At 34.1% G+C, this 12,455-nt stretch overlaps 1 protein-coding gene across 1 annotated transcript; it reads left to right on the top strand.

The window, feature by feature from the left end:
• The first annotated feature begins 220 nt into the window (after window positions 1–220).
• Window positions 221–10,598, top strand: LOC149803353 (uncharacterized). The gene is made up of 6 exons (XM_089951367.1): window positions 221–418; window positions 1,471–1,584; window positions 8,090–8,171; window positions 8,842–9,009; window positions 9,905–9,993; window positions 10,480–10,598. The coding sequence occupies exons 1-6, from the start codon at window positions 266–268 to the stop codon at window positions 10,504–10,506; spliced, it is 633 nt and encodes a 210-aa protein (XP_089807493.1). The 5' UTR covers window positions 221–265; the 3' UTR covers window positions 10,507–10,598.
• The last annotated feature ends 1,857 nt before the right edge of the window (window positions 10,599–12,455 follow it).

Genomic DNA, 12,455 nt, shown 5'->3' with positions numbered 1-12,455 from the left:
CTCTCTCTCTCTCTCTCTCTCTCTCTCTTATACGTTCCATCAAGATCGCTAAAAACGTGCACACTTTCTTTCACCTTGAAACAATGCTTTCTGATTAGCTGGTGGAAACATCGTACGATCCTGAGAGAAACCTAGAACATTTCATTTGCATGCAATAGCCTGAGAAATAACATCTGTTATGTCTGCGAGAAAGATAAGATTTACATCTAATATCTCCTCGTGCCGACGTAGTGATCAGACGACAGTCAAAAGTTCTCCCGTCAAGATGTCTCTGAAGTTTGTCCTCCATGTTGTTTGCCTGTCTCTGGCTGTGGCTAATGTATACCCTTACTGCTGCTCGACACCCAAGTTTGAAGCCACGCTTGAAATTACTGGTGCAATCATAAACAGCATTTCAAACAGTATGGTTGCAATCAATGTAAGTTAAATATTTTTTGTTCGTTTTAAGACGGTACTAAGGAGTCAAAAAATAGAATAGTCAATGTCAAATGCTGTTTTACCATTCTGAAGATCCTTCTGAAAATTAGTATATAGTACGAGATCTATAGCCTCACTGTTCTGATTGTATAATGCCATGTTTAAACGTTGGGGAAAACCCAAACAAACAAACTAAATTTAACTTCGATGAAAACAAGAATGGAGCGCATACATTACGGCAGGATTGCTGTTCTCAGCGTTTATCGCAGGCATTCAACGCTCAATGCACGCATGAAGTCTGATCAGCACATAATTAATGCTGATCATAACCACCATTTCATTTGAACTTATGAGAACGCAGAGACCGATTGTTTGCCAACTGCTGATTAGCATTTTACACTCAATATAATTAGTACCATATACGGCACTAAAATATACATTAAATATGCATAAAAATGATGGAAGAAGGTTCTGCTATTTTAGTAACAAACCAGTTTCTTTAAGGAAAGAGTTTCGCTACTAAAAACGTTTACAACAATTAAGAAAGATTTTTTTAACTACGTGTTGAGAATTGCATTAAAATTGGACTGCATAGGTTACATAGACACGTGGAATAACGACAAGCTGTGTAACTATATATTGGTCAGAGAACCTTTGGGTTGTTTATTGGGCAATAGTTGATTGACAGCCACAGCGCTTGTCTGAGAGATTAATTAACTCTAGATCCAAAAGTATGGACATCTACGAACATTCTGCACTGAGATAATCCACCACAGCTTCTTGCTTTTGAAGAATCTTTCGGCCCTTTTTGTAAACCTCTGTATGATTAAATTTATGTACAATAGTTGTAAACAAACATATTAAAAATGATCTTGAATTACACATATTGCACAACAAAACCGTTTATACGCCAAACACCCACCCCCCCGTTTCGTACGTAATTTTCTATAAAAAGAAGATGGTAATAATGAAGTTATTGATTGCATAAACAGGAACCAATGATCATTTTCTTACAAATATTCTTGAACTAATTTCATCAATAATATTTTTAAGGGATATGCACAGTTATACTACGACTACGAGGGAAGAAGACAGAGACTGAACAGTCATATTCTGCAACCAGATGGGTCATATAGAAACAGCACAACCATTAATCTATACTCTACGGTAAGTAATGATAAGTAAAATGAATTACAGAGCACATACATTGTCATGTCCGATTTTAATTCTTTTCGTGAAAGCGTAATAGCTCTTTTATCACGCATTCTTCTAAGCAATGGCCAATCAGACATCGCATTGGCCAGTGCTCGATTTACATGGGAAAGTTTGAAACTGATGTTGAAACGAAAGGCAGCTGATGATGATTGCACCTCCAGGAAAGAACTGTGCTTCAGAAATTCCAGTTGGACTTCAGAAACATCATAACTGGACGAATTTTAGGCTTGTGCGATATCATTTTTTTTGTGTGTTTTTTTCTTTGTTTCACGGGCTTTATTTTACTATATTGTTGGGAAAGTTGACTGCAGGAAGCGTATTTCCACTAAATATGCACCTTGATATCAATACATTATTATATATCAAATAAATTGTTTGATAAAAATTTAAAGTATTCCTACTTTATGTTCAAATTTTATAAAGCTGACATTTCTATTTCATGGTATCCTTGGATTAGCATAATGATCGGAAGACAGAACAACATTTATGCATCAGAATAACACGTGACAAAATAGAGAGATCGCTTTTATTCGATATTTTGTATACACATTTGTTAGGCTGAATTACGTAAATCGAAAGTAAATAATCTTGGCATTAGTTACACTCGAGTAAATGTAATGCTGTTTGCTTAGGGTATCGCATTTCAGATTTTGAATACATTGCCTTTCTGCCTTTATCTTATGTTCTTGAACTCTCTGTTGGTTATTATTTCTGATTATTATTTCTAATGTGTCTGATTCTGTTTGGAAAGTATCTCAAATAGTAGTGAGTATTATCTTTTAGTGTGAAACAGGCATACAGACAGACACACACAGACACAACCCACATTTTATCTCCACACAACATATTCTTTATCTCTCCTATTTTCAGAACAGTTATTGAAATCCTAGTTAAACATAAAAGCAACGGACGGAAGTATTTACGTATATTTCTCTCCAAAACAGACCGGAGGAAAAATGTTTCTTATAAAGTTCCATCTTCCTCAGAATATTTTCCAAATTTCTAGGGGATCGTGATATTTATTTCACCTCTACACGGAATCATCAAACAAAATGGCTATACTTATAATATAGGTTTGATCATGAACATTTAGACGCTTAAAATTATTTAGTTTGTAATATCATGATATTTGCATAGATTTACTATGCGACTTTAATTAGTACCGTAAGTCCTTCACACAAAACCTGGACAGGTTAGTAAAATCGAAAGTTCCCTCCCTTACATGTTTTTTTGTACATGCATCCTAAAATAGGCATCATATATATATATATATATATATATATATATATATATATATATATATATATATATATATATATATATCTTACATGCCTATTATCTCAAAAGAAAAGTTACTGACAAAATTCCTTGATGCATATCCTGTGAATTGAATCCTAATAAAATGCAAGCTTAATAAAACTTTAAAAACATTTTTGAATCCAGGCTAGACTGACATAGCATGGATTCGTAAACACCTTATTTGCATGCACAAAAATACACATATCACTTTTTTAATTCTGCACAAATCTGCGAATGGCACCCTCATAGCAACATGAAACTGCTGTAACAACACAGCCATCATGCCCAGCTGCACAAAATGAAAGAATCATTTTTTTTCGTACTGTTTGGAACTGTTCCAGTGGTCTAGTGGTTAGAGTGTCCGCCTCTGAAGCGGGAGGTCTTGGGTTCGATCCCCGACCAAGTCATACCAAAGACTTACAAAACTGGTACTAACACCTGCCTCGCTTGGCTCTCAGCATTAAGAGGTTAGTGTTAGGACTGGTCGGCCTGGTGTCAGGATAATGTGACGGGGTGCAACATCATGCTACATGCCTGCGGCATGATGCCCTTGTGCTAGACCACCATAAACTGCTACACTGCAGACATCGTAGCGATATGACTGAAAAATTGTTAAAGCTACGTTGAAAATCCAAATCACACACACTCGCACTGTTTGGTGACAACTGTTTAATACTTCTGGTGCTCGTGAGACAACCGATAACTAGCATCTGCCTTTTCAGTGAAAGTTACGCAATTACCGAACATTTGTTTTTGCTTGATGATGCACCTCGTCCATTTGTCTGCTCCTGCTATAGGGAGATGCATATTTGGGTTTAATTAACAAACAACGATTTTTTAAATATTATTTGGGTTTAATTAACAAACAATGATTTTTTAAATTCACAAATCTAATGTTGCATCAACCTGCCTAGAAAAAAATCATTTTTTAAAAAAAAATATGCCAGACTTGAAATTCCAAAAAGGTCCATATTTTGCGATAACTATGATAAATATGACGACGAAAAGTATTCATTTGACTTGACATATGAATGGAAGATTGACGCAGATAACATTCATGCACCCAATTTCAAAATCTCACATACGTCTTCATGTCCCAAGTGCAAATATAAGCCATTTCCCTGTGTGATAATTTTGAAAAAATGTATACTAAATAGTTTGACCCAGTTCTAAATAGTTGCCATCCAGACCTTCTTTTGGGAAATTATACATGCCTTGAATCCAGTGTGTACGCTCGATACATATCGCAATTATCTTTCCAATATAGTCTATACATTTGTTTGTCTGTATCGAACTTTCCATGGTGTCCAAATTCTAGAAAATAATGTGTCAGTCTAACGCATATTGATATATCAACTCGCAGTGAAGTTCTTGTCATTTTTGGAATGACCGCAGTGTAAACAAAACAACGTGCAGAAAATATTCAGGTGTGATTAAAGGAAAGAAAACACACCTTACCTATAATGGTAATAGGATACCCTCAATATTAACGCCTAAGAAAAAATTGGTGAGGTCTTTTGAAAAGGCAATCTCTCTCTTGACAGCTAACAACCTACTCTCTCTCTCTCTCTCTCTCTCTCTCTCTCTCTCTCTCTCTCTCTCTCTCTCTCTCTCTGGTAGAGAACAAAATACGATAAGGAAACCAAATCCAGTAAAAGAAAATGTAAGTAGTAGGCAGTATTTAGTCATGGTTTTGCTTTCCTTTTATAGACCATAGACCCTTAACGATTGTGTATGGCGAGCCCAACAATCAGCCACACCAACATTTGTGCAATTAATGAAATGCCATTTCAACAGAATATATCTACTTAACGCAAATGCAAATAATATGAATCTACACACTGTTAATGAGTACGTGTACACTCTCGAACGTAAAGACCGTGGTTATGATTCCAAATGAACCGAGAATAAACACAGACTGGTGAGTTACTAGAATAAACACAGACTGGTGAGTCACTAGAATAAACACAGACTGGTGAGTTACTAGAATAAACACAGACTGGTGAGTCACTAGAATAAACACAGACTGGTGAGTTACTAGAATAAACACAGACTGGTGAGTCACTAGAATAAACACAGACTGGTGAGTTACTAGAATAAACACAGACTGGTGAGTCACTAGAATAAACACAGACTGGTGAGTTACTAGAATAAACACAGACTGGTGAGTTACTAGAATAAACACAGACTGGTGAGTTACGAGAATAAACACAGACTGGTGAGTTACTAGAATAAACACAGACTGGTGAGTTACTAGAATAAACACAGACTGGTGAGTTACTAGAATAAACACAGACTGGTGAGTTACGAGAATAAACACAGACTGGTGAGTTACGAGAATAAACACAGACTGGTGAGTTACTAGAAGAGCATTTACTTGAACATACAGATAACGATCAGCAATATCATGTAACATTTATGGATTGCTAAAAAAATGAATGTAATACACCAAAATTAGTGTAAATTAATAACAAAACAACAACAACAAAAAAAAAATGAAAGAACAAAAAAGACAATACAAATACATCAAAACACGGTAAAGCAATTTTAATTATTTGGTAGTATATGTTCACGACTTTGGTTTCGAAGGTTGGTCCATAATAATTCATTATTGACAATACCGACATTCCAACCCAACCAACATTTGTGCAGCAAATTAAACACCATTTCAACGATTCACTTTCAGCACAATGTACCACACGAATCATTAAAAAAAAAAATCCGTTCTTAAAATCAGACTTATTATGTACGTAAAGTGTTTGGTTATCTTTTGTCCTTTACTACTTTCTTCCTCAACCGGAGGATCACACCATGGATATGACGTGACCATTGCCTCAAAACTCATTTTCAGTAGCTGTTTATATATCGCCGCTGAGTCCATGAGCTAAATAAGTAGACGGAGGGGTGGGGGAAGAAGTAAACAAGCTGTGGACTAAAAGTGTCATTCTAAGTCATTGATCTAAGGTCAAGAATGCAAGAACTTTAGAAATATTGAATATTCATGGTATGAAAGGTGAACATCGTGGTAGAAGAAAGCCATAGTGAACCGACGAATATCTGGGTACATAATACGATTCACCTTTTTCATGACACCCATACTAAGCAAGTTTTGATTCTGGTGGCAGTGCCCTCAGCTGCTGCTTCCTCATCAACAACTCTCTTGCATTTGCTTAACAAGCTGACAACTACTACGGCCAGACAAGAAAAGTGTTGGTCTATATTAGTATTTAGCATGTGAATACTGTACTTAAAGATATGGCTCTCAAAATGTACAACTGTGTACTGCCTATGTTATATGTATCACACTGAAAGGGACAACTATTTGTTGGCATATCAAATGTCAGCAATGCTTGTGTCACTGCTTCCACTTGTTTCCACAGCATTACGCTCATCCTATATCATCATACTGTGACTCATCGTCTTTGCAGGCCAGTGTTTATCCTACCTGGTCAAGTGGAAGGATGTGTTACGCCTTGTCTTATGGCAGATGAACCAGCAATCCAGATGGGAGGGTGACAACCGTAACCCTCAAAAATTGGGATGGAGTTAGCTGCGCCGGAAACAATTGACTTTTAATACATATTACTTAACTGCATGCTATCAAACCAGTCTTATGCAATACCAACGAACCCGATTTCGAATTTCTTATTATTGGGTCCCTTCCTTAAGGCAAAGGTTGTTGCACCTATTCACAGTAAGTGAAATAAATATAATTTGATATCAGCACCTATAAATACTTATCCATTAGTAACTATTGCCGTAAACTAATAGCGATAAATGGGGAACTATAAACTAATAGCAAGAAATGGGGAATTGTAAATTAATAGCGAGAAATGGGGAACTATAAACTAATAGCGAGAAATAGGAAACTGTAAACTAATAACGAGAAATGGGGAACTGTAAAAGTAATAGCGAGAAATGGGAAACTGTAAACTAATAGCGAGAAATGGGGAACTGTAAACTAATAGAGAGAAATGGGGAACTGTAAAGTAATAGCGAGAAATGAGAAACTATAAACTAATAGCGAGAAATGGGGAATTGTAAATTAATAGCGAGAAATGGGGAACTATAAACTAATAGCGAGAAATAGGAAACTGTAAACTAATAGCGAGAAATGGGGAACTGTAAAGTAATAGCGAGAAATGGGAAACTGTAAACTAATAGCGAGAAATGGGGAACTGTAAACTACTAGCGAGAAATGGGGAACTGTAAAGTAATAGCGAGAAATGGGAAACTGTAAACTAATAGCGAGAAATGGGGAACTGTAATGTAATAGCGAGAAAATGGGAAACTGTAAACTAATAGCGAGAAATGGGGAACTGTAAAGTAATAGCGAGAAATGGGAAACTGTAAACTAATAGCGAGAAATGGGGAACTGTAATGTAATAGCGAGAAAATGGGAAACTGTAAACTAATAGCGAGAAATGGGGAACTGTAAAGTAATAGCGAGAAATGGGAAACTGTAAACTAATAGCGAGAAATGGGGAACTGTAAACTAATAGCGAGAAATGGGGAACTGTAAAGTAATAGCGATAAATGGGAAACTGTAAACTAATAGCGAGAAATGGGGAACTGTAAAGTAATAGCGAGAAATGGTGAACTATCATGATTGCAAGATATGTGACATGGGATTCAACGGCACAGACTAAGCAACTTTGCAAGATACATAAAAAAATAAATATCAGCTGTTCGGACGATTATGCAATGATTTCTGCACTTGTCTGGTCTGTTTTGGAGTATCACAAGTGGACCAGTAGTAAATCCTATCGTCATCAAGAGCTAGTGCTCAATCGTCGTTGTTATTTATCATTGCCATCCGCTCACAAATTCACACATTCTGTGAGAATATCACTCCGAGGAACATTAGGAATAAATCAAGGAAATCCAGCACGAACCCTCTCCGTAGTGCGTTGGCATTGTTGTCAGTGTATTATGATTTACGAGTTTGTTTTATATGTAATCCTCCACTATAATAATACCCATCGTTTGGTTTGGATGTAGACAATGGCATTTGATGCACTCTTTCGTATATATATATATATATATATATATATATATATATATATATATACTTCTTCGTGACGTATGCTAACATTTGTCTTGAACACAGTTTGAATAACCTGATTATGTTAATTTAAGTCGTTAATTTTAATTCCAGAATAAGCAATATACGATAGAGGGTGGTCATCGATGCACACAATTTCACCTGAACGAGACCGTACGAGATCCCTGCGTCCCAGGTATTCTTCCATATGCTCTTCGTCCTTCTTTAATGTATGTATCTATGTATGCATGTATGTATGTATGTATGTATGTATGTATGTATGTATGTATGTATGTATGTATAGTCTTTTCCTTATTAGATGTCAGGGGGCCCGGAGTTGCCGAGTGGTCTAATGTTCTCTCCGTTACGGATCACTGCCATCTCACCTCTGTCTGCGTGGCTTCGAGTCTCAGATTCGGCTAATGTGGGTATGTGAGAAAGCGTGCCAGTAGCTTCTCGTGGGTCGGTGGTTCTTTCCGGGGTTTCCCGGGTTCTTCCTCCATGTATAGCGTATCATGTGCTGAAAAATGGCGTCAAACCCTACAACATCAACATCATTAGATGTCAGATCTGTCCGCGTGAGTTCCAGTTTTGGCTCGACCAACGTGGTTATGTTAGAAAGTTTGCCAGTAGCTTCTTGTAGATCGGTGATTCTTCCTGCACCAGATATACTACCCGCCTCATATATCCTATCATATGCTGACTGTGGCGTTAAATATCACAAACAACATCCGTATTAGTGTAGTGTCTGAATACGGTATTTATTAATTATTCAATGATTTTAAAAATCAATCACTCGATCAATCATAGACCAACAAAAAATTATTTATATATCCATTCATTGGTTGACTGAATTTTTTTTCCAGCTGGTGCTACTTTCCTTGTCAATTCCACGATAGGATCTGGACAACACAGCGTGGCGGTACAGTTTTTCTTGTTTAATGATGTGGCCGCCGGTCAATGGAACAAGCTTGTCGTCACTGCTGACGACTGTACACCTGTAGAACTAACAGTCCAAGGAGTCGTTGACGGAGGTGACCGATATTGTTGTGTTCAGTTTGAAATGCTTATGTTCAATGATTCAATCACTCCTTGTTTGCTCTATTTTTTTGGACCACCCCCATTTTATATCTCACGATGAGGAATATGACATGGGCGTAAAGCTTTCTGGACATTTGTCTATACCAAAGTACCGAAACTCTTGTCTGTGCAAGTGTTTCCGCGCATCCAATGACGGTGAAATGCAGATATTATTGACATAAGTTGAGCATGCGCATAAGAGTTTGGTTCAGGCCATTGTTTTTCTATTTGAAGTTCATAGTCTACTTGATATTTTTCAGTTTGATTCTCTACAGTTTTAGTAAAACAATATCCGACCTTGCTTACGAATTAGAATGTTCTGGAAATGAAATTTTGTCCCTCATCCTGGTCCTCTTATTATGTCTTAGGTTTTTATATTAAGGTTGTTTAAATCAGAATTATTCATTCCTATATTTAACTTCAGTTTTATTCAGATTTGATTTGAGAGGAATAATTCATTTAAATAACTCACTGAAATTAAGAAGTGCTCATTGACTTTAGGACTAAATTAACATTTTGGAATTATTGTGATTTCATTCAAGGATAAATTGGATTATATCACTGTGATACATCAATATTCTTAACACATCAAACTATTGAAGACTCTTGGCACATCAGCACATTCAATACTGGAATTCAGTTAGAACACTCTATACTTTTGGACTTGTAATATAACTTTTAGGACTATTTGGGATTTATTTCGCACTAATAAGTTCTTTTTAACATTTTACGTTTATATTCTAGGGAAATAAATGACTTATTAAATTTTACAAAGCTTGTTAGAATTTGCTCTTTTTTGTTACTTAGTTTAAGACCATAGAGTCGTAACAATATATATTTATTTTGCAGTTGACCAGATTTACACATACACTTTCACCAAAGTAACACCGGGGATCAGAGACAACAAGGTTTTTGAACCTGAAGCGTCATGCCTGACGGTAATCCTTTTTTCTTTTTCCATGGTTCTTCATAGAATTTCTTACCATAAATTTATCTTTTAGTGCCTGCAGCACCGACTGCCGTAGCTGACAAATAGTTGGTGGTGCTGTTATAATCACCGTGGTTGTCGATATCCATGTAGTAGTAGTAGTAGTAGTATTTGCAGCAGCAGTACTTAAGTAGTAATGTTAGTAGTCGCTGTTGTCGTCATCGTTCTGGCAGCAGAATCTACAGCAGCAATGTTAGTTGTAGTAGTTGTTGTTATTGTTACTATGGTTGTTAATGTTGTTGATATTGTCATGTCTCATTTTCTATGGTCCTCTTGAAAACATGTCATCTTTGAAAGCTAGATTACCTTTCACGTCTTCTTTTTGGCGCGACTGTTAATCAGGGCGAAAATAAATAACCAACGTACATCTCTCTACTATGATTAAAATGATTTTGTAACCATATTATAATAAATGATCTTTCGTATCTATTTACAGAGCCATGGTCCACCAGTCGTTGGTTAATGAAGAGATTTGCGGGCCCTTTCATAGATCTACATTACTGATATTTCTGTTAATTCTCTAACCAGATATGTAATATAGATACTCCTCTACGACACCAAAATGTCTTTGCATTTTATTTTAAAACTGAAAATGAAAACAACGATTAGTAGTACTAGACACCGTATAAATGTCTGTCTGGAAAACTATTATGGTATATAATTAAGATATTCTACGCATGCGTGTAGTGTTTTCCCGTCATTTAATACATCCAAGTTTCTTTAGGACATGGGGGAAGAGAATTAGCGTGTACTTGAGATGATGAACCCACCCTGTCCTATTTTCTAAAATTTGTATTACCATATCGTGTTCGGGTAGAGGACGTCCATGCACGCTCTGATCTACTTTCCAAATTTTATATTACCATTCTGTATATGAGTAGAGAACGCAACGAGCACTAATTGTACTAATTTACAAAATGTTAGTTTGCCATCTTGTGAAGGGAACAAGAACATTTCCATATAACAACCATTGTTTCAAGGAAACAACGAGAAAAGCAGCGAGCATGCTTGTAAATTCATAAAACACAATAAATATACTTGTATATTAATAAAACACAATGAATATACTTGTAAATTTATAAAACACAATGGGTATGCTTGTAAATTTATAAAACACAATAAATATACTTGTAAATTAATAAAACTCAATAAAGATACTTGTAAATTAATAAAATACAATAAATATGCTTGTAAATTAATAAAACACAATAAATATACTTGTAAATTAATAAACCACAATAAGTATACTTGTAAATTTATAAAAACACAATGAGTATACATGTAAATTTATAAAACACAATGATTATGCTTGTAAATTTATAAAACACAATGAGTATGCTTGCACATTTATAAAATACAATAAATATACTTGTAGAATAATAAAACATAATAAATATACTTCTAAATTTATAAAACACAATGATTATGCTTGTAAATTTAAAAAACACAATAAATATACTTGTAAATTAATAAAACACAATGAGTATGCTTGCAAATATAAAACACAATAAATATACGTATAAATTAATAAAACACATTAAATATACTTGTAAATTTATAAAACACAATAAATATGCTTGGAAATTAATAAAACACAATGAATATACTTGTAAATTTATAAAACACAATGGATATGCTTGTAAATTTATAAAACACAATAAATATACTTGTAAATTAATAAAACTCAATAAAGATACTTGTAAATTAATAAAACACAATAAATATACGTATAAATTAATAAAACAAAAGAAATATACTTGCAAATTTATAAAACACAATAAATATACTTGTAAACTAATAAAACACAAGAAATATACTTGTAAATTTATAAAACAATAAATATACTTGTAAAATAATAAAACAAAAGAAATATACTTGTAAATTTATAAAACACAATAAATATACTTCTAAATTTATTAAACACAATAAATATACTTGTAGATTTATATAACACAATAAATATACTTGTAAATCAATAAAACACAATAAATTTACTTGTAAATTAATAAAACACAATACATATACTTAAAAATTTATAAATTACAATGAGTATACTTGTAAATTTATGAAACACAGTGAGTATACTTGTAAATTAATAAAACACAATGAGTATACTTGCAAATTTATAAAACATAATGAGTATACTTGTAAATTTATACCACGCAATAAATATACATGTAAACTAATAAAAACAAAATAAATGTACTTGTAAATTTATAAAACACAATGAGTATACTTGTAAATTTAAAAAAAGAAATGAGTATACTTGTAAATTTATAAAACACAATAAATATACATGTAAATTAATAAAACAACATAAATATACTTTTAAATTAATAAAACTGAGTAATATACTTATAAACTTATAAAATAATGAATATACTTGTAAATTAATAAAACACAATAATATGC

Source organism: Sinohyriopsis cumingii, chromosome 3 (assembly GCF_028554795.1).
Source record: "Sinohyriopsis cumingii isolate HCF-2022 chromosome 3, ASM2855479v2, whole genome shotgun sequence".
NCBI lineage: Eukaryota > Metazoa > Mollusca > Bivalvia > Unionida > Unionidae > Sinohyriopsis > Sinohyriopsis cumingii.
This window is presented reverse-complemented; position numbering and strand designations above follow the sequence as displayed.

Coding starts and splice junctions, on each gene's coding strand:
- LOC149803353 (XM_089951367.1), top strand. CDS start 266: ATGTCTCTGAAGTTTGTCCTCCATGTTGTTTGCCTGTCTCTGGCTGTG. Junction 9,010..9,904: donor CCAAGGAGTCGTTGACGGAG/GTGACCGATATT, acceptor TTTATTTTGCAG/TTGACCAGATTTACACATAC. Junction 9,994..10,479: donor CTGAAGCGTCATGCCTGACG/GTAATCCTTTTT, acceptor ATCTATTTACAG/AGCCATGGTCCACCAGTCGT.